Here is a 27,084-nt window from a genome sequence, read left to right as displayed (position 1 = left end):
CTAAGCCCTATAAATAGAGAAGGCTAATTGACGTTTAGAAGTACGCAATCCTAATTCAATTTCTTGATTTTTCTATAGAGATTACTTCTCACACTGACTTGTTCGTCGGAGCCTACTCCACCGGTAACACACCGGTGTTTGTAGGATCATTTTTTCTTCTCTTTATTCAGGAAGTCAGATCAGATCCGGGTTGCGCAGAATCCATCATCAACAGGTTGGATTAGAAATTGGTATGGCTTGTTATTGAATACTTACTCATTGGGTAAGAGAGATCATCATCTGTAGTCTCATAATAAAAAACTACTACTTTATTCAACCCAACTTTCCCGTTAACCTTTCCTAGTATATGGGGAGTTTATCCGTTTGCTTGTGGGTGATGGTGGGGTTGATGGTGGTGGTTGCCGTATGTGTGTATTTAAGAAAACAGTGTGTGCATATTGGGTTAGTTTTTGGCCATTAAAATAAGTTTTAGAACAAGGTTAAAATGGTACTTTCATTATAGAAATTGGTCAATCCACAAGTCAAAGGGTAATAAAGTCAATTTACCTTGTGTTAGAGATGGTTGGGGTATCATTGTTAACTTTACCAAACCTAAAGGGATGCTATTGTTCCAAAATAGACTAACTTTCATATGGCTATCAATAGAACAAACTTTAAGGGGTATGAGTGTAATTAACCCAAGAAAGAAAGAGAAGTGAGAAACTAACCAGGGAAGAACAGAAATAGAGCTCTCTATAGTTAGGGTTGCGTTTGGTCATGCCTAAAAGAAAGAGCCAAAGAAGCTTCTTTTTTTATATATTTTTATTTTATTTATTTATTTTTTGTTGCAACGAAAGTCATAAAAGAAGGGGAGAAATTTGTGAAAAGACTCGAAAAGGGTGATCATTTTGATAGTGGGTTAAGTGTAAAAATAACCTCTTAATTGTCTATATGCAAAATAGTATAAAATTCCTGTATATTGGTGCAATTATTCCACGTTCGCATAAAAAGACATTAATATCCTCTCTAAAATAAATTTCAAGGTTAAGTGCAAAAAAAACCCTCATATATAGGGTTTGTGCACAAATAATCCCTATGTTTTGAAAATGTGCATTTCAGTCCATAAAATTTTAAAAAAGTGCAAATAAACTCCTCTGACCACTTCTTGGTCAAAATTGACATAAAATAAATTCATAAACCCTATTTTGTCCTTTTCTTTTCCTATTCTACCCTTCTCTTTTACGTTCCACCACCACCACCACCACCACCACCACCACCATTATGTTTATTCTGGCCATTCAATTCAACCCCATACCCAAAGTTCATCGCCGAAACATACAAAGAAGAACAAGGATAAAAATTAAATAAAACAGTTACACAAATAATGAAGGATAAAGTTGTAAAATTTGTGTTCAAAGTGGGCAAAGAATGGGGGAAGCTGAGCTCTCTTTGTTCTTATTAGAAAAATGAAAAAATGAAAATAATAAAATAGAGCAAAAGAGAGGAAAGTTTTAAGTCACGCCTTTGAAGTTCAGAGCTGAATCTTGTTTACTTTTGAAGTTGGGTCTTGTTTTTTGTTCTTTTCTTTTTACTTTTTATATGAAATGCAATTAGGCTAAAGTGCTGGGCTTTATACTCAAATCCTTTGCCAAGAATAAGTTGTAGACCCAATAAATCCAACATAAGAACAAAAAACTCGATTCTTCCGAATTCCAATCCTATGGATCCTACTGTTATCATTCTTCCAAGTGATTTTCATGTGATCTAGATCTAAATTCTAATAGGCATGATTTGAAGCAAAGCAACCAAATCGATCTGTGGTTGCGTCCTCTGTTGATGAACAACAGATCTTACAAGGGGAGGAAAAAGATGAGGTTGCCGTGACCGAGGCAATATTCAAGATGATCTTTCAGTACATCTTCCGTATATCTTTATCAATGTTAGGCACTCATAAACATTCTTCTCTTGCAGGTTGCCTTGGGCACTTGACCAAGAGTTCCAAGCCTTTACTCTGTACAAGTGACTGCTGCCAGACGCACCTTTGGCCATGTGACTCGGCCTTCACCAATTGGTGTAAGTATTTATGATTTATTTTCTCATTCAAGCCTCGACTTGCTTTACAAAATTCCTTTCCTTCACAGGCTGGCTCAAGTTCTCAGTTCTAACCGCCCGTTCAAACTTATGGCACGATCGATGATTTTGATGCTTACTTCTCCAAAGTATAAGCTAGGTTCGATCTAGATCCCTTGATGAGTGAACCTGTTATCGTGCCTACACCTCCCAGTCATTTGGCAGATATTGAGGGAGCAAAAAGATTACTAGTTGCCGTCGTGTCCCAAGACCTTTTTGAGATGCCAAGTTTAGCTGCTAATGTGACCGATGCTATGTCTGTGCTAGTAGATCATCATGACTTAAAGTCAAGAACAGATAAACCATCTTCAATCTGTCCAAGGTCGATTCCCGACTGTTGTTTCTGATTTCTAGCTTTCCTCACAGAAGGCTGGTGAGCTGTTGTCCACGATCAATGAAAAGCTGCAAGAGCAAAAATCTCTGACTAAACAAGTGAAGGAAAATGTTTCCCATTTTCGTACCTTACAATCAGCTCATGTTAAGGGAACCCAGAGAACAGCAGAAATTAAAAGGGAGATGGAGCGTCTAGCTGGAATTGATTAAGACTTTCCGATTAAGAGATGAGCTCAATGCTCAAATAAAAGAGATACTATGAAAAGAATATGGAAATTGACCAGCTGAGAGTATTGGTCTCAAAAGAAATTCCTCGACTGAGGGCTGAAAAAGCCAAAGAGGATGAAAAAGTGGCCATGTCTAAGAAGGAGTGAGATGAGCTCAGGAGTCATTTTATTTATCTGCAAAGAAAATGATATGTAATGACTCTTATGAACTTTTGTACTTAAAGGAACAATGACTGAAATGCATATCTTGTGGCTTTTTTTTATTATTTAACTATCTTTGGTTTCATTCTCCATTGTCTCCCACATTGTAGAGCAATAAGTTTTTAAGTACCGGCCATTAATTGGTCTGGGATGTATCTCCCCGTCGAGATCTTGTAGATGATATGCGTCTCCTTTTAAGACTTTGTAAACCATAAATGGACCCTCCCAATTTGGTGACCATTTTCCATATTTTCGATCATTCACACCTATTAGGAGGACAGTCTTCCAAACCAAGTTACCTTCGCCGAAGGTTTTAGCCCTAACACGCTTGTTATATGCCCTTGCTACTCGCCTCTTCTGAACTTGTATGTGGTCGAGAGCCCTTAACCTCACTTCATCTAGGTCTTTCAATTCAATTAACATAGATTCATTGTATTCCGTAGAAGTCAAATTGTTTTGCAATGCGAATCTCATTGACCACACAGTGACTTCTATGGGCAAAACTGCATCATGACCATAAGTGAGCATGAATAGAGTTACACCTGAGCTTGACCGTTGAGAAGTCTTGTATGCCCAAAGTGTTTCTGATAACAGTTCATGCCACACTCTGGGGTTGTCTTCCACCATTTTTTCAATGATGCCTTTTAACGTCTTATTAGACGACTCGGCTTGACCATTTCCTTGTGCAAAATGCAGGGTTGAGTTTAGGAGCTTGATCCCGTACTCTGCTGCAAATGCCTGCACTTCCTTAGCAATAAGGGCTAAACCTCGATCAGTTGTGATTGATTCTGGGATCTCAAATCTATAAATAATATGCTGCTTGATAAATCGAATCACATCTTCCTGGTGCACCGATTTCATAGACACCGCTTCGACTTATTTGGTAAAATAGTCAATTGCCATAATGACAAAACAATGTTGTTTAGAAGAAGGTGGATAAACTTTCCCTATCAAATCCACAGCCCAGCCCCTAAAAGACTATGGTTTTATGATTGGTTGTAACTCAATCGCCAGGGCACTATGGATTGGCCCATGCCTTTGACATGCTTGACATCCTTTAGCATATTTGATGCAATCTTTAAGCATCCCGGGCCAGTAATAAGCATACCTTCTAATTAGCCATTTTATTTTTATTCTAGCCTGGTGAGCACCACATATCCCTTCATGGGCCTCTCCTATTATTTTCATGGCTTCTTTTTTACTGACACACCTTAAGAGTAGGTCATCTTTGATGCTTTTCTTGAATAGGTCTCTATCAATCATCACAAACTTAAGAGCTTTGATCTTTAGCTTCTTGTCAGCCTTAAGGTCTAGATTTTTAAGAAAGCCAACGATTGGTGTTCTCCAATCATTTTCCTCTATATCCTCTTCCACCTCGATTATGAAGACTTCTGCCGACAATTCTTCCCTCAACTTGACTGAGGGTAATGATTTTTTCTTTATTCTGATCAAATTCTCTATTATTCCTTCTGGCATCCTGACGCTAGATGCTATTTGAGCTAAATCATTTGCCTCTTTATTATGCGATCTATAAACATGCTTGACCTTTACATCTGCAAATTCTTGTAGTAATTGCATGGCTATAGAGTGAAATGGTTTGAGGTGCCAACTTTGGCACCTAAAATTACTGAACAATTGACCGATCACTAGACTTGAATCACCTATGATCTCAACGGTCCGTCCCCCATTTCTAAGAGTATTTCAAGACCGATAATCAAAGATTCATATTCTGCTTGATTGTTAGAACATTTGAGTCTATAAAGAAAGAATATATTGTTTTCCTTCCATTTGGTGCAACGATTACAATTTCAGCCCCTCCGACATCATTTGTGCTTGACCCGTTAAAGATTAAAGTCCAAGGAGTTAGTTGAATAACGCACAACTCCATTGCATCATAGATTCCCAGATCAACATCCAAGCATGGATGGTCGGCTAGGAAATTAGCAAGTGCTTGGCCCTTTACAGCCCTTTGAGGCACATATTAGAAACTGAATTCCATGAGGGCTAAGCACCACTTGCCTATTCGTCCAGAAATTATTGGACGAGAGAGCATATACTTAATTAGGTCAGTGGCACAAATCACATAAACTAAAACAGGTAGCATATATATTCTCAACTTGTGAGCAGCAAAATACAAAGCAAGACACATTTTTTCGATTGGCGTATATCGACGCTCAACCGGTGTCAAAATATGACTAAGGTAATACACTGCCTATTCTTTTCCTACTTCATTATCTTGGGCTAACAAATTTCCAAATGACTCATCTGCAGCTGAAATATATAATTTAAGCGACTGTCTCTTCCTAGGCGGCATGAGGACAGGGAGATTAACAAGATATTCCTTAATTGATTCAAAAACATGTTGGCGATGCTTTTCCCATCGAAAGTCTTCCTATGATTTGAGCTTTAAAAGCGGAAAAAAGGTATGGATCTTTCCAGCACGGTTTGAAATAAACCTTCCCAAGTATGTGATTTGACTAATCAATCTTTGCAACTCCTTTTTGTTACGAAGTGGTTGAGCTTCGATGATCGCCATAGCTTTATTCTTGTCGACCTCAATACCCTTGCAATGCACCAAAAATCCCAGAAAATTGCCCGCTGTTACTCCAAAGGCGCATTTAAGTGGATTCATCTTACAACCATGAGCTTTTATTCTCTCGAATGAACTCCTCAAATCTACCAGATGCTTTGCTTTTGTCGCTGATTTTACCACCACGTCGTCAATGTATACTTCCATAAATTTTCCAATCATATCATGGAAGATTGCATTCATAACTCGTTGATAAGTGGCTTCAGCATTCTTCAAACCAAAGGGCATTACCACCCATTTGAAAGTGCCTATGGCTCTCGGATATCTAAATGCTGTCTTATTAACATTATCTTTTGCTATGAATATCTGGTTATATCCTGAGTGACCATCCATGAATGGCAGAATCTCATTATTGGCGGCCGCATCAATCAATTAATTGGCCATGGACATCGGATACTCATCTTTTGGGGTAGCTGAATTTAAATTTCTGAAATCTACGCATACCCTTATCTTCCCATTCTTCTTAAGCACGGGAACAATATTGGATAGCCAATCACAATACCTCGTTGTTTGGATGAATCCTGCCTTGAGCAATATCTCAATCTCTTCCTTTATTTCATAGTCACTTCTGTTGACATACGTCTAGGCGCTTGCTTGAAAGTTCTAAAACCTTCTTTTATAGGTAGTCGATGCTCGGCTAGTTGCCTTGGTAATCCCGGCATTTCAGTGTAATTCCAAGCAAAACAATCTTTATATTCTTTAAGCAATAACATCAACTCAGCTTTAAAGTCAGGTTCTAGAAGGTCACTTACGTAGGTTGGCCGAGGCTCTTCTTCTGATCCCAAATTGATCTCCAACAAGGGATCTTGAACATCTGCCTTCAAGTCCTCTAGCTTGGCTGGAGCTGCATCTAATTCTTCTAACTGAATAACATCTCGAAAACCTCCTGACTCACATTCTTCTATGATTTCGGCCATATTGGCCGACATAACACTCCATAACATTGCCCGTCTTTCGGCGAGATACGCTCTCAGCCATACCATGCTAGCTTTAAATGCTAGCATCTTTTCCTCGTCCTTTTGGTTTTGAGCCATCAACAACCTATTATTCGTCAATCTCAACAATCGACCTTGGCTTGTGGATAACACTTGGCCTCGATAGTTCCTTGAATAACTCAGATAGGTCCCCGTCTGTCAGATTTCTTCGCATTATCGCCTTCTCAGGCTTGCCATACTTGTCACATCCAATGAGACTCACATGACCCATTTCTTCCTCATATAAAACAACATTTGCCACATAGACCCGAGCTTCGAAAGGTTTGTTGTCTCCCCATATGACTTGGACCTCATCCCCATCCCATAAAATCATGAACTAGTGAAGGGTAGAAGGGATGCAAAAATATGGGTGTAACTAATCACGCCCAATTCAAGCATTGTACGCCGCTCCTGCGTCGACCACAAAGAATGCGGTCATAGTCTTACATTTTCTAATTGTCATTTCCAGGGTGACCATACCTTTGATCCTAGCTCTGCTCCCAGTGAAATTATTGACTGTCAAGTCCATGGGAATTAAATCATCTTCTGTTTTTTGCAACAATCTCATGGTGTTCATCGGAAGGATATTGACCGCAGAACCATTATCTATCAATGCTCGTGACACCGGCATCCCTTCTAGGAAAACCTTAATGTAAAGTGGTTTCAAATGTTAAGACATTGCCGTAGAAGGCTTCTCAAAAATCACCCTGGCTGCTTGATCCTTCCCAATAACCGCCGACTCATCACCATGTGGTTTAGCTCTTATCACAACGATTTTCTGTTTCTTATCTTGGATGATCGATTCAGATGAGTTTTCGATAATCTATGGAACTTCTTGGCCTTCATCCTCGATCACCTCAACGTCCCCCTCCATAGTGGAGGGTTGATCAGGCTTAGCCTCAAAAATATGAGGCAAAGTAAGAACCATGTTACAGTTTATAATTCCTTCAAAAGAACCAAACTTAGATACTTTTTGAGTCATCTAGATCGAGTTCGTCATCACCAAATTCTGCTTCATCATCAGCTTCTTTCATAAATGAAGACGCACATTTCTCTTTCGTGCCTCCATTCCCATCTGCATTATCCTCCTTAAATTTTCCTTTCGGATAATTTCTTAAATCATGCTTAGCAGGTTCTCTCCTAAGCAAAGTCACTTTCTCTGGCTGTGGAGCTGAATATTTTTTTTCCATCCTTCTTAACTCAGTTTTCATCCGCTGCCAACGTCTCATCTGAGTGCGAGACATGAATGCTGGCGGGATATCCCTGACCTTAGAGAACTTTGGATGACTCATCCTTGACCATCGACCATCATTAGTGGCTGGTGGCTTGACCATCCTTTGCCTATGGTTTAGGTGGTCAACTCTTGGCCCGGCGAGCCACATTTGAGTTAGGCTCCCTAGGCTTCCAAACAGTATGGGTTGGGTTCCTTGCACGACTGTTGGAGTTCACTTCTCACCTTCACTTGTGATGCTTATTGATATTAGACCTCCTGTCAGGCCATGTTAATCGGCTAGTCAAAGGTACCCTAGACGAGGGTGACCTAGGTCTGTTTCCATGATGTGAACTTCCAGGACGTCCCCGAGTGTCGCCATGGAACCTTTCTCGATCCCTTCCAATGTATGTGTTGCATTTAGGGCATAATCCCTGCTTAATCAGTGATAGTTAAGCTTCCCTTAACCTTTTTTTCCAAGTCATCTTTGGACCTTGGAGTTTCCTCAACCATTAGCTTCTTTCCTTCAGCCTTGCTTTCTCTGTTACCCGAAGAATCCTCAAAATCAATTCTTCTTCGTGGCTTACTGGCCATTGAGATCTTGACCATGTTACTATTGACCAAGGCTGGGAATGGATCGCTGTCAACGCTCATCACTTCTTTCTTCTTCTCTGGAAACTTCCATGCCCCCTTCTCAATTTGTGCTTGAATCACATTACGAAAGACAACACAGTTATTAGTTGCATGATTCCTGGAGTTATGATATTTGCAATACTCTCGACCTTTGATCTCGTCAACTGAGGGTATTTTATGCACCCCAGTGACTTTGATAATTTTATCAGACAAAAGGTGGTCAAAGATTTATTCTGCTTTATTTATATCAAAAGCATATTGTTTGCCAGCCTCAAAGATATTCTTTTTGGCTGAAGATGATGAGGGTTGAACACCACTAGCGGTCTCTATAGGCTTAGCTAAAGCTTTACAAACATATGGCTTTTTTGAAATAATTTCAACAGCATCGACCTCTAAGTTATTGTATACTGTGTCAACCATATGTATTTCGTAATTGGGGTCCTTATAATAGGTCCCCCGAGAGGAGTTTTTCCTCTCGTTTTCCTCTCGTAGGATTTTTTCATACTTGGTGATCTTATCGGCTAATTGGAATAAATCTCCAAAATGAGTACTCTCGAATTTCTTTCGTAGTTCGAATTCTAAGCCGCTAAGAGCCAAGTTGACAAACTCTTCTTCAGGTAAAGTAAGGTGGCACTTATTTCGTGCCTTCTTAAACTTAGCCAAAAATGTCTTAACATCCTCATTTGGCAACGGATGGATCCAAGATAGGTCGAACATAGAAACTTCTGGTTCTGTCTTATAGAACTGATCATGGAACGCATCCTGCATTTGTTGCCAAGTGTGGATGGAATTTTGTGGCAAGTTTAGATACCACTTGAAAGCAGTCTCAGTGAGAGTGTTGGAGAATAGCTTCATTTTATACCAATCGTTGTTACTAATTAGCCCACATTTTAACGTAAAACGGCTAATATGCTCAAGATTCGATTGGTTGCCTTCTCCTGAGAAAGTTGCAAAGTTTGGCACCCGAAAATTATGATGAAGATCCATCCGATCTATACAATCAGGAAATGGGTGCTTGAAAGTAGGTCGAATGGCCCTTTTCAAAGCTGGTCCATACTGTTTTTGTATGACCTCAGCTAATTGGTCCCTAGTCATGACCATAGGCGGGGCTTGGTTATGAAAAAGAACATTAGGCCAAGGGTTATGTCCCTCTTGTCCTCTTGGGTTCGCAGCCTGATGTGGCAAAACTTGTGGTTGAAAATGGGGAGGTCAACCATTAGGTTGGTCATGATTTCTCCATCTTGGTTGTTGGTGACCAATCACTCCTGGATCCACTGGATGGACTGGTGGTGGAACCGGCGCTACTGGTTGAGGACCATTAACCATGGGAGGTGGCTGGGCACCTTTTTCTGGTTGACCACCTTGTTGAAGAGGAAACTGGTCCACTTGTCTATCATTTTAGTTTTCTAACCTAGGTGGCTGAGTGTAAAGTTTTTGACTTTATCTATATATATAATTAGTATAATGACTTTTTCAACTGTGGGGCCCACCTGTGATATAAGGGTCATTACAGACCCATTTAGTTTCCAATTTGCTTTCTCTCTCGAACAGCTTAAGTCTCTCTCTCTCGCTGCTTCTGTCTTTTTCTTTTCTTTTTTCTTTTTCAACTTCAATCCTTGATTTCTCTCTCAATTCTTGGCGGATTTAGGTGCCGTTTGAGGCAAAACGACGAGCACGACGAACTCTACGTGCTAGTACCAGAAATTCCAACTTTTGGTCCTCTTTGGGAGCTCGAATTTAAGAACCCATTTCTAGGGATTTTGCTCATTTTGAGGTAGGGACACCTTAATCCACCACCTTCTTGTTCCATTGTGAGTTATAATCATTTGTTGTGCCAAGCATGCTTAATTAGAAGTTAATTGTATCAATGATTATTTTAAATGTTGTCTAGAGAAATTCATGTGTATGAATGTGAGTTGTTTTATGTGTAAAGCATGCTTAAATGTATTTTGTTGTATCTTAATGTGTTAATAATTACTTAGGAGATGTTGAACATGTTGAATGTTTAATTTTATGGTGTAGAATTTTAAATGTCATGACATTGAATGTATGGAACATATATATATCCATGCACATGTCATTGGGATGCATGAAATGGGAGAATTTGTCTTGAAATAAAAATGGGGGAAATTTTGGGAGAAGAGTTTTGTCAAATAATTTTGATAAACCCGGTTGCTGCGGGGTTACCAACGGGCCGGAGGTTAATATAGCCTAGAGGGGACGAGGGAGTCACCCTAGTGTGGTTGAGCTAGCTGGGCCCCATAATGACGCCGCGGGGTTACCAAGGGTCAGGGACACTAGCTAATCCTCCTCTCGTGTCGCGGCGGGGTTACCAAAGGGCGGGCTGTATTAACAGTTTGGAAACGATGTTTTGGATTATGAAAATGGGGAGCGACACTAGCATGCATTGCATCTCATACCATTGCATTGGATATACTTGAGATTGAATCGTTATGCTGTATTATTTCCCGACATTGTATGATCCCCATTTTTCATTGGCCTATGCTTTGTTTGGATTCACAAGGACACAAGATATGTGTCTTAAGTGTCACCTGCTGAGCTTTATGCTCACCCTACTATTTATATTATTTTTTTCAGGTCTTGGAAATGAACTGGTGGACGACAATCCACCTCAAGCTTGAAAGTTGTTAGAAGGTTGTTTGCTATTTTGTATTTTGACCGTTCTATGTATATTCGTAGTTGTGGAAATGTAACTAAGTTAGTATTCATGGCTTTGTAACTTAAGAACGAACTTATCTTTTGTTTGATGTAAATGAAACTGATGGAATTATGGTATATGTTTCCATACAATTGTATCATGTAACGTTTTAAGACAAGGACTTTAAATATTAATCTTGTATTTTGGGACTGTAATTATGATAATTTAGATTAATTGGTGTGTGGATGTTCCACCATGAGAGGAACTATGTTGAGGTATAATGAACGGATGAATGGGGATGCTGGATGTTTTATGTGTTTTGTGTATTGGGACAGGTTGTTGAAGGCCCATTTTTAGGGGAGGTTATGCCTAATTTTTTTAAAATTTTGGCATCAGCTAGGATCGTTACACTGAGCAATAACCTGCCTATCAATACAAGTCACCAAAGCATTAATCACCTCGTTCAGCTGTTGGAGCTAAGTATTAGTTATATGGGACGAAGCCACCAGCGGCTCCATATTTTTGTTAATCTCTCAAAAAATTTGGCGTTGGGAAGCCTCTACTCTACTTTCAAACTGTGTCACCATATTACTGACACTTTCGGCCGCCACATGGTGGCTGGCCTGATGTCCCTCTTCATGTTCAAACCCGACATCTTGTATAATGGGGGCAGGCTGATTTTCTTCCTGACCTTCCCTTTGAGGGTTAGCTTGTCCAGCTGAAGTTTGAGTCTGTCACCTAGTCTCGATGACCATTCACGAATAAAACACTTATCTCACCGTGATTGCCAAAGTTGTTTGGCTCACAAAGTGGTCTGAGGTCGCTAGCCAATTAATAGTTGACCTGAAATGCGGGCATGCCAGAGTCTTGATGGACTTGAATATTTCTTGCCAAACTATTCCTATCGGGTTGGGTTGCCGACCTAATGTGATTCAAGCAAAAGTTGAAGAGTAGGAATGACCCTCTCCTTAAGGTTGCTACTGCCTTAAGAGTAAGAAAGGACTTTAAACATTCAAGATAGATATCAATTAGAAGCAAATTAATTGAATAATAAATATACCTGAATCTGCAAACCTTTCTTCATTGAACTTGACTGATTACAATAATGAATAAATTACAAACTCTTGATTGAAATGGAAACTAAAGTATTGAATGCTGAAAGATGAACTAAGTACTAAACTAATAGTAATAAACTAAACTTGATAAAATAAAAGCTAAGTGCTAAGTGATGTGAATGCTAAAGGTTTGAACTTTAGAAATGGTCTTGGACCCCTTCCTTGTGATGCTTGAGTGGGTATTTATAGAAGCTTCCACCTGGTGTTGTCCCTTTCAAACCATTTCTCTAAAAATTAATTGGTTAAAAGCTGAAAATGACTTCTCCTAACCATCTTGTTGAACTGGTTAGGTTGACTGACTTACACATCTCTCTATGGGCAAATACAAATGTGTCTGGCATAGTATTCTTGACTAAATGTTGCATATTCTTTCATGCTTGATGATTTTGGTCTTCAAGCCATTTTCAGCTCTATGCACCTGTCATACTTGGCTTGATCTGTATATTGGCTTGGAATCGTTTACTTACTGACAATTCTGACTTTCTTCATCATATGTAAGTGAGAACCTTCCATCTGTAGTTCTGAATCTCTGGACCTCTGACATGGTCAAGTTATCCTTTTCTATTTTCAGCTCTCTGCACCTGTCATGTCTGCCTTGATCTGTACATTGGCTTGGAATCATTTGATTACTGACAATTCTAACCTTTCTTATCAAATGTAGGTGAGAACCTTCCATCTGTAGTTCTGAACCATTGTCAAGTTGTCCTTTTTCTATTTCAAGCTTTCTTTACATTTCCAGACCTGACTTGTTGGGTTCTTAAAATTTTAGGATCCACAGCCGGTCTTCATTTGAATCATATCAAAGATTCTTCAAGTGATTATGACCTGAAGAGATATTGGATCCATCTTAATCTGAGCTTGTTCATCCATTGGGCGTACTTTCGATCATTGATAGAGATTCTCGACCCTGGTTGATCGAGAAACTTTCTTAGGTCATAATGATTGAGAGATAAATGCCCGAGACCCCTGACCATTATGAGACTCTCAGTCATAATGGTCATGAGACTCTCAGTCATAATGGTTATGAGATTCTCAGTCACTATGATCATGACCAAGACTCATAGCCAACTATGAGTCTTGATCATTGTGACTGAGAATCTCATGATCATAGTGACTGAGAATCTCATGACCATTATGACTGAGAGTCTCATGGTCATAGTGACTGAGAATCTCATGATCATAGCGACTGAGAATTTCATGACCATTATGACTGAGAGTCTCATGATCATTATGACTAAGAGAGTCTTGATCATTGTGACTGAGAGTCTCTTGACCACGATTGGTTATGAGACTTTGGATTATGACCATTGTGACTGCGAGTCTCATGACCAAAGTGACTCTGAGAGTCTTAATCACGGCCGGTTATGAGACTTTGGATCATGGCCATAGTAACTCTGAGAGTCTTAATCATGGCCGGTTATGAGACTTTGTATCATAACCATAGTGACTCTGAGAGTCTTAATCATGGCTAGTTATGAGCTCAAAATCTCATCTCAGTCTTAATGGCCTAAGAGTTCTATTCTTCTTAATTCCCGACCTTAAATCTGATCACCATGATTAAAAATTAATCTTTCGTCCTGATGATCATGGGTTGACCCAAAGTTCAGACCTCATGATTTCTGACCACGTGACATAATCGTTTCGAATTATATTTTAGGTGTTAACACCAATCATGAAAATATGGTTCTTCTCAAATGCTGCAATTTGCATCTATAATATCATTGGGTATGAACCAATCATTTTCAAGGCCTTGTCACCTCATTATGTAATCAAATTCTTTCAAAGAAATGGCTAGACGGATGGGACCTCCTCGGAGCAGTGTTCTTGCGTAACAGGTATATATATATTTTTTGATTAAATGACATTAAAATAATAGGAGCATGTATGACATTTCTCTCCCTTAATTAAAATGCGCACACGGAAGACACCAACATTCCATTCTCATTCACCGGAACTGAAGTTGGCGTAGTCATCAGTAGTCTAGGGCTTCTAGACTACAAATGTGTTGGTCCTACTTGCACTTGTTCTTGTGTTTGGGCTTCTAAGGCTTAGGCCATGGTTTTGGGGCTATGCCTTTTCTGGTATGGGCTTTGTTTTGGGGGCTTCGGCCCTTCGTACATTCTTCTCAAATTTTTTTTTTACTGAACATTCTACCCCTTCACCTCATTTTGAAGATTCGCATTACTTTTCCTCCTTCTCCATCCCAAAAGAAATCGGATTCAAATGAGGAGTGAAAAGTGCTAGTAAATGATTAGGATGATTTATGAAATTAAGAAATTAAGACTCCATATTACAAAGGCAAACAGTCATAAAATTGTTCATTGGCTCACTGCTGAGTCGTTTTATGAGTGATGATGGACCATATGTTATTGAAAAGCTGGCCCATACTAATGGGTCTGGTTTCCAACTATTATATGGGCTGGGCTTTTAGTCTTCCTAGTTAGCAGCAGTACCAACCCCTATTGCAGTTATTACTAGCAGAATCAGCCACACTAGAACATCGATCCATCTCAGCTTTGAGAGGACATCATCGTCATCGGACTTGCGTGCCTTTATGAAATCTCACGTAAATTTTACTTTTTATATTTAAATTTTAAAAATGACTTTTGCTTCTCCATTTATCTCGACGCAAAATATTGTTTTTAGAAAATATTTTTCTTTTCAAGGTAAAATATTATTTTGTTTTTATTTTGTCGGTGTTTGGTAAAGGTTTATGTGGAGGTTGAGTCCATCTGGCCGGACATGTAAAATAATTTGTCAAAAATTGATGAATAAGTTATTTTGGTTAAATTTTAATATTTTTTTTCTTAATAAATATTTTACGACAACCAAATACTAGAAAATAATATATATATATATATATATATATATATATATATATAAATATTTTACGTCTAAACAAATAGAACCTAAATTGCATCCAATGTAATAGAAAAGATCCATGTAATTATTATGAAATCTTTTATATTTAAATTTTAAAAATAAATTTTGCTAAATTTCATCCAATGTAATAGGAAAGATCTATGAAATTATAAGAGTTGAATGTAATTTATCCAAAGATAATAATATTATCATCATTTATTTGAAGGAAATTAATATCTCTAACCTAAAGTACAGCATGAAAGCAAGCTCTATGATTTCAACCCTTTTGTTTCCACCGGAAAGGCCCAAATTTTATCTCTTGACCTTTTCAAGGATTTGAGTCCAAAAGTTGACTAAATTTGCACAAAGGATTTGACTACTTTTATTGTTTTTGAATTGGCTATCCAATGGTACACACCAAATCTTTCATTTTAGACATGAAATGATTATTTTAACCTTAGTTCCATATTTTATTCGTTTTCAACCTTACCTTCCGAAATTGTTTTTGAGTTGAGTCTGGTGATTTCTTATAGGATTCTATTGTTGTCATAGAGGTGGTTTTAACCCTTAGGGATCTCTTCCTTCATTTTGCTTCACATTTCAAACTCGATATCGGGTCGGGTTTTAGTCTTCTTGGTTAATACACCGAATCATGGGATTTAGAGCGTCAGAGCACAAATACCTCCAAGCAATAAAGTCAAAAGTGTAAACAAGTGCAATATACATCCATTATGATACAAGGGCAAAACATACATGTGACCCCCCAAATCCCGTGATCCAGTGCATCAACTGAAGGTGATCGAGAAGACTAAAACCTTGACCCAATATCAGGTCCGAAATGCGAAAGTGAAACAAGAGAAGGCGCCAATAGGGATGTAAAATATCCCTAAGGATACAATAGAAATACAACTAAAGTCGACAAGACTCAGGCAAAGTACTGCAATGATATCCAAAAACAAAAGGTCCTAATGAAAAATCGAATGCGAAAGCGAAGGTCGAAATGGTCCTTATGAAGAACCAAGGGTCACTAAAGGCAAAGTCACCTCTTGGACAATAATTTACCCTAAAATAATTGAGGGGAATGTAAGCATTTTGTAAAATTTGTGGTAGACACTAATTACATAAAGTATAATATAGATTAGATTGTCCTATTCCAATATTTTAGGCCCAGGCCAGAAATTGTCCCAACCCTGGAACAATAATCATATTCCAATATTTCTAAGCCTAGAGAAAATAAAATAATGAAATCGCAGCCGTCGATCTGACGCAGCTAAACCCTAAAAAACCAGCCCCCTCTGTATATAACCTTACTTTCATCTTTCCTCCTCTCTCTCTATATATAGATCACACTTCTCTTTATATATCTATGTGTTTTATAGTATATGTTTATATATAGTTTTGTTCGTGGTGATTAACTCATGAGAATCTCATTTTCTCTTCTTCCTCATATTCATCTATATATTTCCCTGCTTGTGATTGATCTAACTATGTGTGTCTTCAATTTATTGTAGATTAGACAGTTTTGGGTACTTATTACATAGAATTGTTGTTCTGCTGTTTGGGACTTCATGTCTAGGACTAACGTCTGCCCCTTTAGCTTGACATGACACCTTCAGGGATGAACTGAGTCCCTGATATGAATTTCTCATCCACTCTTTTCACTTGTCAGCCGTTCTCTTTCTGTGTCTTGCTAATCATTTCTGGGTGGAACATCTTTTGTTTGTTTCTATGTGTGTGTGTGTATATATGTATCAATTCAAATACACTGTTTAAGTACATTCTTTAGCATGTTTTACTATTTTGGCTGTGTTCAAATTTGTGACTTATGCTCTTGATTTGACAATGAATTATATTATGAAATCAATTTAGTCTTGAAATCAACTATATTAAGATGATTGATTTTCCTCACTCACATAAATTTAGTCAACTTGTGAATTTAGAGGTAAAAAAATAAAAATTAAAGGATAAAATGGTCATTTCACTAGCATTTGCACAAAGTACACTTCTGAATGTACCAATAGCTGGAAAGGAGTAAACTCGATACTAAGTTTTGAAATTTTTTACTGGTTATGAATTGGGATCTAATTATAATATTCTATCGTTGACAGTATTGTTAATACTGGATAGAAGGTTCCAATCATTTTAAGAGCATCACTAAGACTTCTTTATCGGTACCAAATATTAAGCGAACCAGCCTATCTTCTGTACGGGGCTTTCGGTACAAAATAAAAAGAACTACAGGTATTCTTTTACTACAACACTAATCGCACAACATAATATTCATATTCAATATTTTTTTTGATACGAGACACAAAATTATATGAGATTCAGATTTAGCGCAAGAGATTGAGCAGACATGGATGATGGAACAGCCAGGAGCGGCTCGATATAACTCGGGGCCTTAGGCAAGAAATGAGACACAAAATTACATGAGATTCAGATTTAGTGCAGGAGATTGAGCAGACATGGATGATGGAACAGCCAGGAGCGGCTCGATATAACTCGGGGCCTTAGGCGAAAAATAAAAAGTGGCCATTTTCATATCATAATATGTAATATATTAATTATTAAATAATAATTAATTAATTATTATTATTTTTTTTTGGCTTTTTGAGATGCAAACTTACTAATTAAATTTTTGTATGTGATTAAAAAATCTTTTTTTAACAATAAAGCAATCCATTTAATTTTTCTTGTGATATAGTTAATCGTAGATATGATTTTATTGTGAATAAGTCACTGGTATTTTTTTCTTTCACTAGTGTATAATCTTCTAATTTTTTTTCACTATTGTATAATCTTTTAATTCTTTTAGATGATTTGATTGTTCATTTGCTGAACTTTCATCTAAATTTTTTTGTTAGGTTTTGATTATTAATTGTAACAAATTTATCAATAACTCCCTTTTGAAATTGAATTGGTTTATCTATTTTCTTTTTCTTTCTTTTTTTTTAAAAATTTTCAAATATGGATTCATACTTTCTAGCATACATATTAAAAAATATGGATAAAAATAGTCACAAGACTCACAACTTACAAACAAATATACAAATATATGAAAGATATAGATATATACAAATTTATAATAACAAAAGTTAGTAAAACTAAAAAATAATTAAAAAAAAAAGCAATAAAAAAATATTCATGAGATATTTTAGGAGATAAAAAAAAAAAATGAGATATTTTAGGAGATAAATAATTTCTTTCTTCGTTAAAGTTTAATGAAAAGGCGTGAATAGAGAGAGAGAGAGAGAAAACAAAAAAAGAGAAGAATTATTTTAGGAGATAATTTTTTTAGAATTAGTATTCAATAAGGAAATAATTACTACAACATATCATATACAAGGCAATTATAGTATTTTGGAGTCTTTTTATTAGCTGGGCCTTAGGCGGCCGCCTAACTTGCCTAACGCTCGAGCCGCCGAGAACAACTCGATATTATAAGCAAATGTATTGGGACATATAATATAGTTCACACAGTAATGAACTATGTACTTGAGTGGACTTTAGACATAAAGCTATAAGGAGTACATTGATCGTTCATTATATGAACATAAGTTGGTGCAAACATTCTGATTTGTCCAAAATAATTACCTTCAAAATTGAGGTTGCATCTCATGTCAATAAAAATTTCATCATGCCACTATGTATATAACTTGTAGTAGAGTTGTGACTAATTTATTCAAACTCTATCAACCGGTAATTTATTAATATAAAATAATACTGTAGTCTTTAAGAGTTAAACTAAGATGATGGGTAGGAATGACATCATGTCATCCCATATTCAACGTCGTACTGTAGAATTTTTGTTAATTGATTGCTAATCCTTAATCCCAACAATATGGTATTCATTTTTATAATCTCCATAATAAAATAATTTGAGTCTGTAAAATTAATAATAGCAAACGATGCATTGAACCATGTTTGTCAACTTAACTTGTAATACATGCTAATCTAGCATTTATTTTTTGGTGTCCAAATTATGTTACAGTGTCACCTAAAATTGAATTCCCTGACACCAATTTATATACCAAAATTATGTTAGTATTTCCTAAAATTAAATTCTCTCGCACCAACCTATATACCAAAATTATATTACAGTGACATCCAAAATTAAATTTTCTGGCACCAACCTATATACCAAAATTATATTAGAGTGACATCTAAAATTACAAAATTGAATTATCTGACACCAATTTATAACCTATATAGAAAGTGATTGTGACATTACCACCATAAGTAAAGTTCAAGTTCAACAACCATCAATGAAGTTTAACGACCACCAACCTATATACCAAAATTATATTACAGTGACATCCAAAATTGAATTCTTTGACACTAACCTATAACCTATATAGAAAGTGATTGTGACATTACCACCATAAATGAAGTTCAAGTTCAACAACCATCAAAGAAGTTCAACAACCACCAACCTATATACCAAACTTATACTATAGTGACATTCAAGATTAAATTTTCTGGCACCAACCTATATACCAAAATTATATTAGAGTGAAATCTAAAATTACAAAATTAAATTATCTGACACCAACCTATAACCTATGTAGAAAGTGATTGTGACATTACCACCCTAAATGAAATTTGAGTTCAACAACCATCAATGAAGTTCAACAACGAAAGATAAAGTTTAAATTCGTGATATGATGAGAAAGTTTGAATTCTTGAAATGATAAAGAAAGTTCAAGTCTTCTAGATGATGGACGGTTTAGAGGTTATTTTTAATTGTCGATTTATTATATTTAAATGGAAAGAATTCTTCACAGGCTATCTGGTCATGAAACCATAGGCCTGTAACGTCATACATGTGCAATAAATATATACATATACACAAACACACGTGTAAATTTTGGTTGATGGCAATAGGTATATATGTCTAGTCCAAACGCATAGTTATTCTCATACCCTTCCATTCTAATCACGAATCACAACAAATTCATCCATTTTAAGCAGATTCAGATATGCTGTCTTATTCTTGCTCATATCTGATCCCAAAGAGTTGGTCAATTAAATTGTCATTTTCTAATTTTTTTTTTTATTTTTATCATAAGCTAATTCTTGATTTAATTTTTTAAAGATATGTTACCTAAAATTGAATTCTCTGACACCAACTTATATACCAAAATTATGGTAGTGTCACCTAAAATTGAATTCTCTCGCACCAACCTATATAACAAAATTATATTATAGTGACATCCAAAATTGAATTCTCTGACACCAACCTTATACCAAAATTATGTTAGTGTCACCTAAAATTGAATTCTCTCGCACCAACTTATATACCAAAATTATATTATAGTGACATCCAAAATTGAATTCTCCGACACTAATCTATATACCAAAATTATATTACAGTGACATCTAAAATTACAAAATTGAATTCTCTGACACCAACCTATGTAGAAAGTGATTATGATATTACTACTTTAAATGAAGTTCAAGTTCAACCACCATCAATAAAGTTCAACAACCAAAGATAAAGTTTGAATTCGTGATATAATGAGAAGGTTTGAATTCGTGATATGATGAAGAAAGTTCTAGATGATGGACGGTTAAGATGTTATTTTTAATTGTCGATTTAATATATTTAAATGGAAAGAATTCTTCACAGGCTATCTGGTCATGAAACCATAGGCCTGTAAGGTCATACATGTGCAATATATATATATATATATATATATATATATAGACACACACACATACCTGTGTAAATTTTGGTTGATGGCGATAGGTATATATGTTTAATACAAACGCATTGTTATTCTCATACCCTTCCATTCTAATCACGAATCGCAACAAATTCATCCATTTTAAATAGATTCATATTTGTTTTCTCATTCTCGCTCTTATATGATCCCAAATAGTTAGTCAATTAAATTCTCATTTTCTTTTATTTATTTATTTTTATTTTTTATCATAACCTAATTCTTGATTTAATTTTTTAAAAATATGTCTCGTACCACTTTATTTCATGTGACTTTTAGCGTCTAATTTCTCCACTAAATGTATAATCCAAATGGACTAATCTTATTTTTCACTAATAACGAACATTCATTTCTCTCTCTCATTTGCATGAACTAGGTAGTTGTCGTGAGTCACCTACAACTATAGAACAAATTGTTTGTGACTCACCTGAAACTATGGAACAAGTTATTTGTGACTCACTTGAAACTATGGAACAAGTTGTTTGTTTGTAGGTGTGAACGTAGTAAACAAAAATTTCAATCTCAAACAATATTCTAGGTTTGACTTGTCGTTGTGAAAATCATAGCAAACAAACTTGTTAATGAGTAGTCTCACAACAAAATACTGCAATAAGGGACTGAAACCCTAACGTATACCGTTATGGACAATTTGGTTTTTGATTAAATGACATTAAAATAGTGGGACCATGTATAACATTTCAGACATATTACACAAAAAAAAAAAAAAAAAAACCACCCCTTGGCCACGGTGAGCGAACCCCAAAGTGGTCCCGACCCACAAAATGAATATGTAGTTAGCCAAAGAACCTAAGGGTGTGTTTGGTAGGGTTGATTTGGATGGATAGGAAGAGAAAAGAAAAGAAATGATAATGTAAGCTTGTATTTGGGTAAGTTAAGTGGAGAGATAAAGAGAGATAGGGAGGGATAGCTATCCCTTCTTATCTCTTATTTGCTTTCTCTTCAATTTTGAGAAGATAGGAAAATAAAGCATAGCGATTTTAAGTAATATTTTGATAATACCAAAATTAATCTCCACAAATCAAGTCCCATAGTTATGAAAGGGTAAAAAAGTAATTTGTTTACTATCCTTTCTTTTCTTTTCTCTCATTTTTCTTATCCAAACAAGAATAACCATCATTTATTTTCTTTTCTCCCCCATCAATCCAAACACTAATAAAAATTATTATTATTCTTTCTTTTCTTTTCTTTTATCTCATGACTAATACTATCCTTTATTTCTTTTTCCCTAGTCTATCCAAACACACCCTAAGAATTAAGAAGAAGCCAATACATCCGCTATGGTCCACATATGAAAAATACCGTTAGTTTTTGGAGCAGAGGTCTTCGAACCTCAAAAAGGCTAGGGGCCCCTTATTAACAAAGACCTAAGAGTTAAGAAGGAGCCCAATACATCCGCTAGAGAGTAGAGGACGCGGTATTTATAGGACGGATAACAGGTTGAATCGAGATTCGATTGGTGATCTAAGTGTACTGGGGTAACCTTCTCTCTCATTTTTCTAAGGGTTCTTAATTCTCTCTCTCTCTCTGCGATACTCCTGCACTATCTCCCTGCCACGGTATGTTATCTCCCTTTCGCATATATATATAACGAATATATATTGTGTATGTATATACAGTTTTTTTTGTATTCTGCCTGATGTTGGTCTACCGCTTTGAAAAAGTGATGGAAGTAGTTCTTCAAATTCAACAAGCAAACCACTTCTCTCCTTTCCAACAACTCTTCGTCTATTTTGCTTCTCCTAGGCTTGTTTCGCTTTCCTTCTCCTTCTCATCCAGTGTTCCAAGTACGTAAGTGTACGTTGTCAGCTAACCTTTCTTTTCTCTCTTATTATAATCTAAAGTGGACTCCTTTTGCGGTAGTAGCTTCGCGATATCGTCGTCGTACAAAGGTGTTGCTTGATCCTTCTTCAACTGTTCGGGAGCTAGAAGCTAGAGTAATGCCAGGCCCATAAGCTTTACAAGAAAAAAGACCAAAATACACACTCTGTTCTTTCTCACATTTTCTCTCTCTCTCTCTCTGCAATTATAACTCCACCTATATGTGTGTGTTTGTGACATATGGTTCCTGCTTAGTGTTGCCATCCTCTTTTTGATTTCGAAATGGGTCTGAATTTGTGTATGTATATAGACAGTTCTTTTTATATGGGTCTTCTACATGATTTTTGATTTTTTTTTTTTTTGAAAGGTTATTTTTCTAGTGTTGCCTTCTTTTTCATTTCGAAAATGGGTGTGAATTTGTCACCCCCTCCTTGATTTTTGTCTTATTCTCTCTTCTAATCTCTTGAGACTTGGTATATATATAGTTATATACTTGATGCAATGTTATATATGTAATCCAACTTCTATTATATATCCAAAATTTCTTTTCTTGCTTTTTGTGCTATTCCAATGTTTATTAGTATGATCTTTGAAGGTGTGACAATTAAGGAGCAGATTTTTTTGTTCCCAAACAAGCAAGCACCGGACAAACCCAGTTTGCAATTTTCTCCCGTCCTCCTCCGCCGTTCTCCTCGCCAATCTCCTCTACTTCAGGTTTGTTCTCTCACTCTCTTTCGACATCTATATTTTTTCATTCTTCTTTACCATGCTTCCTCTGTTTTCAATTTTATGACATGGTTACTCTGTATTTCCTATTTTACTCCGTTGGACTGAGAAGGATCTATTGATGGACTTGGTAGGACTTGGGTTTTGCAGACGACTTGTAATGCATGTTGCGAATCTGATAAGGAATTCTATTTTGTTACTGTTATAATGCTATTCAGTTTCTTTGTAGTTTAAGGCAACAGAAATGTATGAATATGTATATATTTTTTTATTTTATTTTTGGGTTCTTTTTCATTTGGTGGGTTTTAGGCTTTCATGACTTTGTATAAATGGCACCATTTTATTTTGGCTTTGCTTTGGTTGTTTATAAAATTACTGAGAATTTGGGAAGCATATCACTTAACAAAATATTACTATACTTAGTAAGGCTTTGAACATGTGGTTCTGGGCATTCAATGGATGGTAGTGAAAAAAATATCAAATTTGGAACCAATTGAATTTGTTGCGTTGATTTTTAAAAAATATTATGAGGTTAACAAACATGTTTTTTTATTTATTATTTTAAAATAAGACAAATATTTTTATATTATTAAACAATGTATCTATTTATCGATAAATAAAAATTACATATAAACACTCGTTATGTTTAAATTCATTATTTTTAAATTTAAAGGATAAATAGTAAACATAAAAGGTTGTCAAACGAGACTGAAGTAATAATATTTTTGTTATTGATTTAGTAACCTTGAACTTAGTTTGTTTTGAAAGCTTTAAATTTTGAAAACAAAATTAGTCACAACCCTAAAACATGAAAAACCATTAATATTATATAAGAAATTCATATTAAATTTTAGAATTATTTTTTATTTTACATTTAATTCTTATCTTGTTAATTGGTATGTGTTTTGTGTTCCATGTATTTTTTTCTATTGCTCGTGTTGCTTATGAAATATTATTTTGATATGTGCTATCCTGTGTATAAACGAAAATGCTGGTTCCATGTCTCATGAACTACCCAAGTTACCCAGTTTTTCCCAATAGCCATAAATTAGACGGAACAATACTTGGTTTTTGTTTATAACTATTTGCTTATATATATACACAAGTGCATGAGAATAGACTTGATTACAGTAATACAAGCATAGAAGACGCCCAAGAGATTGTTAATCAGATCAAAGAACATCTTGAAAGTGGTGGCATTGGAAGCGAAAATGTTGGTTTCATGTCTCATGAACTACCCGGGTTACTCAGTTTTTCCCAATAGCCATAAATTAGACTTAACAACACTTGGTTTTTGTTTATAACTATTTATTTATGTTATATACACAAGTGCATGAGAATAGCTTTGATTGCAGTAATACAAGCATAGAAGACGCCCAAGAGATTGTTAATCAGATCGAAGAACATCTTGAAAGTGGTGGCATTGGAAGCGAAAATGCTGGTTCCATGTCTCATGAACTACTCAGGTTACACAGTTTTTTCCAATAGCCATAAATTATACTGAACAACACTTGGTTTTTGTTTATAACTTTGCTTATATATATACACAAGTGCATGAGAATCGCTTTGATTGCACTAATAAAAGCATAGAAGACGCCCAAGAGATTGTTAACCAGATTGAAGAACATCTTGAAAGTGGTGGCATTGGGCAGTTCATGAGACATGGAACCAGCATTTTCGCTTCCAATGCCACCACTTTCAAGGTGTTCTTCGATTTGATTAACAATCTCTTGGGCGTCTTCTATGCTTGTATTACTACGATCAAAGCTATTTTCATGCACTTGTGTATATATATAAGCAAATAGTTATAAACAAAAACTTAGTGTTGTTCAGTCTAATTTATGGCTACTGGGAAAAACTCAGTAACCTGGGCAGTTCATGAGACATGGAACCAGCATTTTCGCTTGCACTTGTGTATATATATAAGCAAATAGTTATAAACAAAAACCAAGTGTTGTTACTCAGTTTTTCACAATAGCCATAAATTAGACTGAACAACACTTGGATTTTGGTTTTTGTATTTCAACACTTGCTTGTTGCTAGTATAATCAATGGAGATAAGATTGTATTTCATTATATTTCTTTTCCATACTAATAATAAAATAAGTTTATTCATTTTCCAGGACTATCATGGAGTGGAAACAGTAATACTGGCATTCCAATCACTAGGAGTTGTATATGGAGACCTTGGAACATCTCCCCTTTTCGTCTTCTCCTCTATTTGCCTCTCAAACACCGGTGAAGACGATGTGCTCGGAATATTTAGTCTGATCTTCTGGACTCTAACTTCAATTGCGTTGATTAAAAATGTGTTCTGGTTCTTCGAGCTGATGATCACGGAGACGGTGGTACATTTGCTCTGTATTCATACCTGTGTCGTCATATTAATTTCCGGAGCAAATTTACCCCCAGTATGAGACTGTACCCCCAAGAAGTGCTATAAAATCTAGGACTACGAAGTTCCTTGAGAGAATTCAGTTGCTCAGTCCCTCTTAACTTTTGTGGTGATGCTGGGAACTTGCATGCTAATTGGCGACGGCGCTCTGACTCCTGCCACTAGCGGTAATTTTGCATACTAGTTATTGTATATCTATCAGATTTGGCTATGTTGAACTCCAATTTTCTTCTGTTTTGGTGTTTTCTTTCTTCGAAGCATACTAGCATAGTCACAAAGCATTATTGCGTTATTCTTAATACAATTATTATGTGTTGCAGTTCTCTCAGCCCTTCAAGGGATTGACTCTATTTCCTCAAAGATAACACAAAGTGAGCTATGTACTAACCCTCCAAAAGTACAAAAAAACTGTAGTATCTCTTTTTACTAAACCTAGTACAATTTATGTTTTGTCTCAGAACATGTTATTGTCCTGGCGGTTGTGCTTCTCATAGTCCCCTTCATTTTCCAACAATGTGGCACCAGTAAAGTCGGCTTCTTCTTCTCTCCAAACATGATAGTGTGGTTCTCATCAAATGCTGCAATTGGCATTTACAATATCGTTCGCTATGAACCAACCATTTTGAAGGCTTTGTCACCTCATTATATAATCATATTCTGTCAAAGAAATGGCAAGAATGGATGGGAAGTCCTCGGGGCAGTGTCCTTGTGGATAACAGGTATTTTTTTTTTTACAAATAAAAAAGTAAAATGTTCTCATTGTTTTTGTCATTTAAAAGGAGGGATCCATTATAATTTCGTAACTTCTTATATTATGGTACAGGGGCTGAAGCCATGTTTGCTGATCTAGGCCACTTCACCAAGACAGCAATTCAGGTAACCTCTGCGGACTCGACATTCTCACAAAGTTTTGCCACCATGGGAGCAACATAATCATTTTTCTCCGTGCTTGGCGAATCCTTGTATCCAAATTGAACCAAACATCTGTAAGAACAAGGATACAAATGATTATGTTGCTCCCATGGTGGCAAAACTTTGTGAGAATGTCGAGTTTCATCTGTAAGAACAAGGATACAAATGATTATGTTGCTCCCATGGTGGCAAAACTTTGTGAGAATGTCGAGTCCGCAGAGGTAGGACAAACACTAGATGCAGCCATGGAGAAGGGAGTCATATTCGTCATGGGAAGGACTCTTCTCAAAGCAAACAAGAACAACAGTTGGTTTGCCCGCTTCACGATAGATTGCTTGTACAGGTTCCTTCAGAAGAACTGCACTTCAGCAGTTTCGACACTAGGAGTTACACCGGGAAAGACTTTGCAAGTTGGAATGCTTTGTGAAATCTAATGCCTCTATCTATCTTAACAAACTGCTCTGATTTGTTTTTGATATATGCCACTGATTATATGGGTATAAACCGCTCTTGTTTATGGTAGAAACAGAGACCACTGATTATGTATGTGAACAAACTGCTGAGCACTGATTATAT

General features: G+C 36.2%; 2 protein-coding genes and 1 non-coding gene across 3 annotated transcripts; 2 read left to right on the top strand and 1 right to left on the bottom strand.

Moving 5' to 3' along the window:
• Nucleotides 1–2,936: 2,936 nt before the first annotated feature.
• Nucleotides 2,937–4,448, bottom strand: LOC132314542 (uncharacterized). Its single transcript, XM_059813393.1, has 2 exons — nt 4,081–4,448; nt 2,937–3,672 (listed from the first exon to the last, which is right to left on the bottom strand). Exons 1-2 carry the CDS (start codon nt 4,446–4,448, stop codon nt 2,937–2,939), a joined length of 1,104 nt encoding a protein of 367 aa, XP_059669376.1.
• Nucleotides 4,449–16,519: 12,071 nt separating this feature from the next.
• On the top strand, nt 16,520–16,628 carry LOC132315514 (small nucleolar RNA snoR99). The gene has a single exon (XR_009483701.1). It is a non-coding gene; the product is annotated as a small nucleolar RNA snoR99 (small nucleolar RNA).
• A 5,719-nt stretch (nt 16,629–22,347) lies between these two features.
• On the top strand, nt 22,348–26,529 carry LOC132314540 (potassium transporter 6-like). Its single transcript, XM_059813392.1, has 5 exons — nt 22,348–23,189; nt 25,325–25,763; nt 25,917–25,967; nt 26,055–26,315; nt 26,420–26,529. The coding sequence occupies exons 2-5, from the start codon at nt 25,709–25,711 to the stop codon at nt 26,527–26,529; spliced, it is 477 nt and encodes a 158-aa protein (XP_059669375.1). The 5' UTR covers nt 22,348–23,189; nt 25,325–25,708.
• The last annotated feature ends 555 nt before the right edge of the window (nt 26,530–27,084 follow it).

This window comes from Cornus florida, unplaced genomic scaffold, assembly GCF_030987335.1.
Source record: "Cornus florida cultivar Cherokee Brave unplaced genomic scaffold, ASM3098733v1 CherokeeBrave_3.0.0_Hap2_Chr06, whole genome shotgun sequence".
NCBI classification, from domain to species: Eukaryota; Viridiplantae; Streptophyta; class Magnoliopsida; order Cornales; family Cornaceae; genus Cornus; species Cornus florida.
Note: the sequence above shows the minus strand (reverse complement) of the source record. Positions and strands in the feature narration are given on the sequence as shown.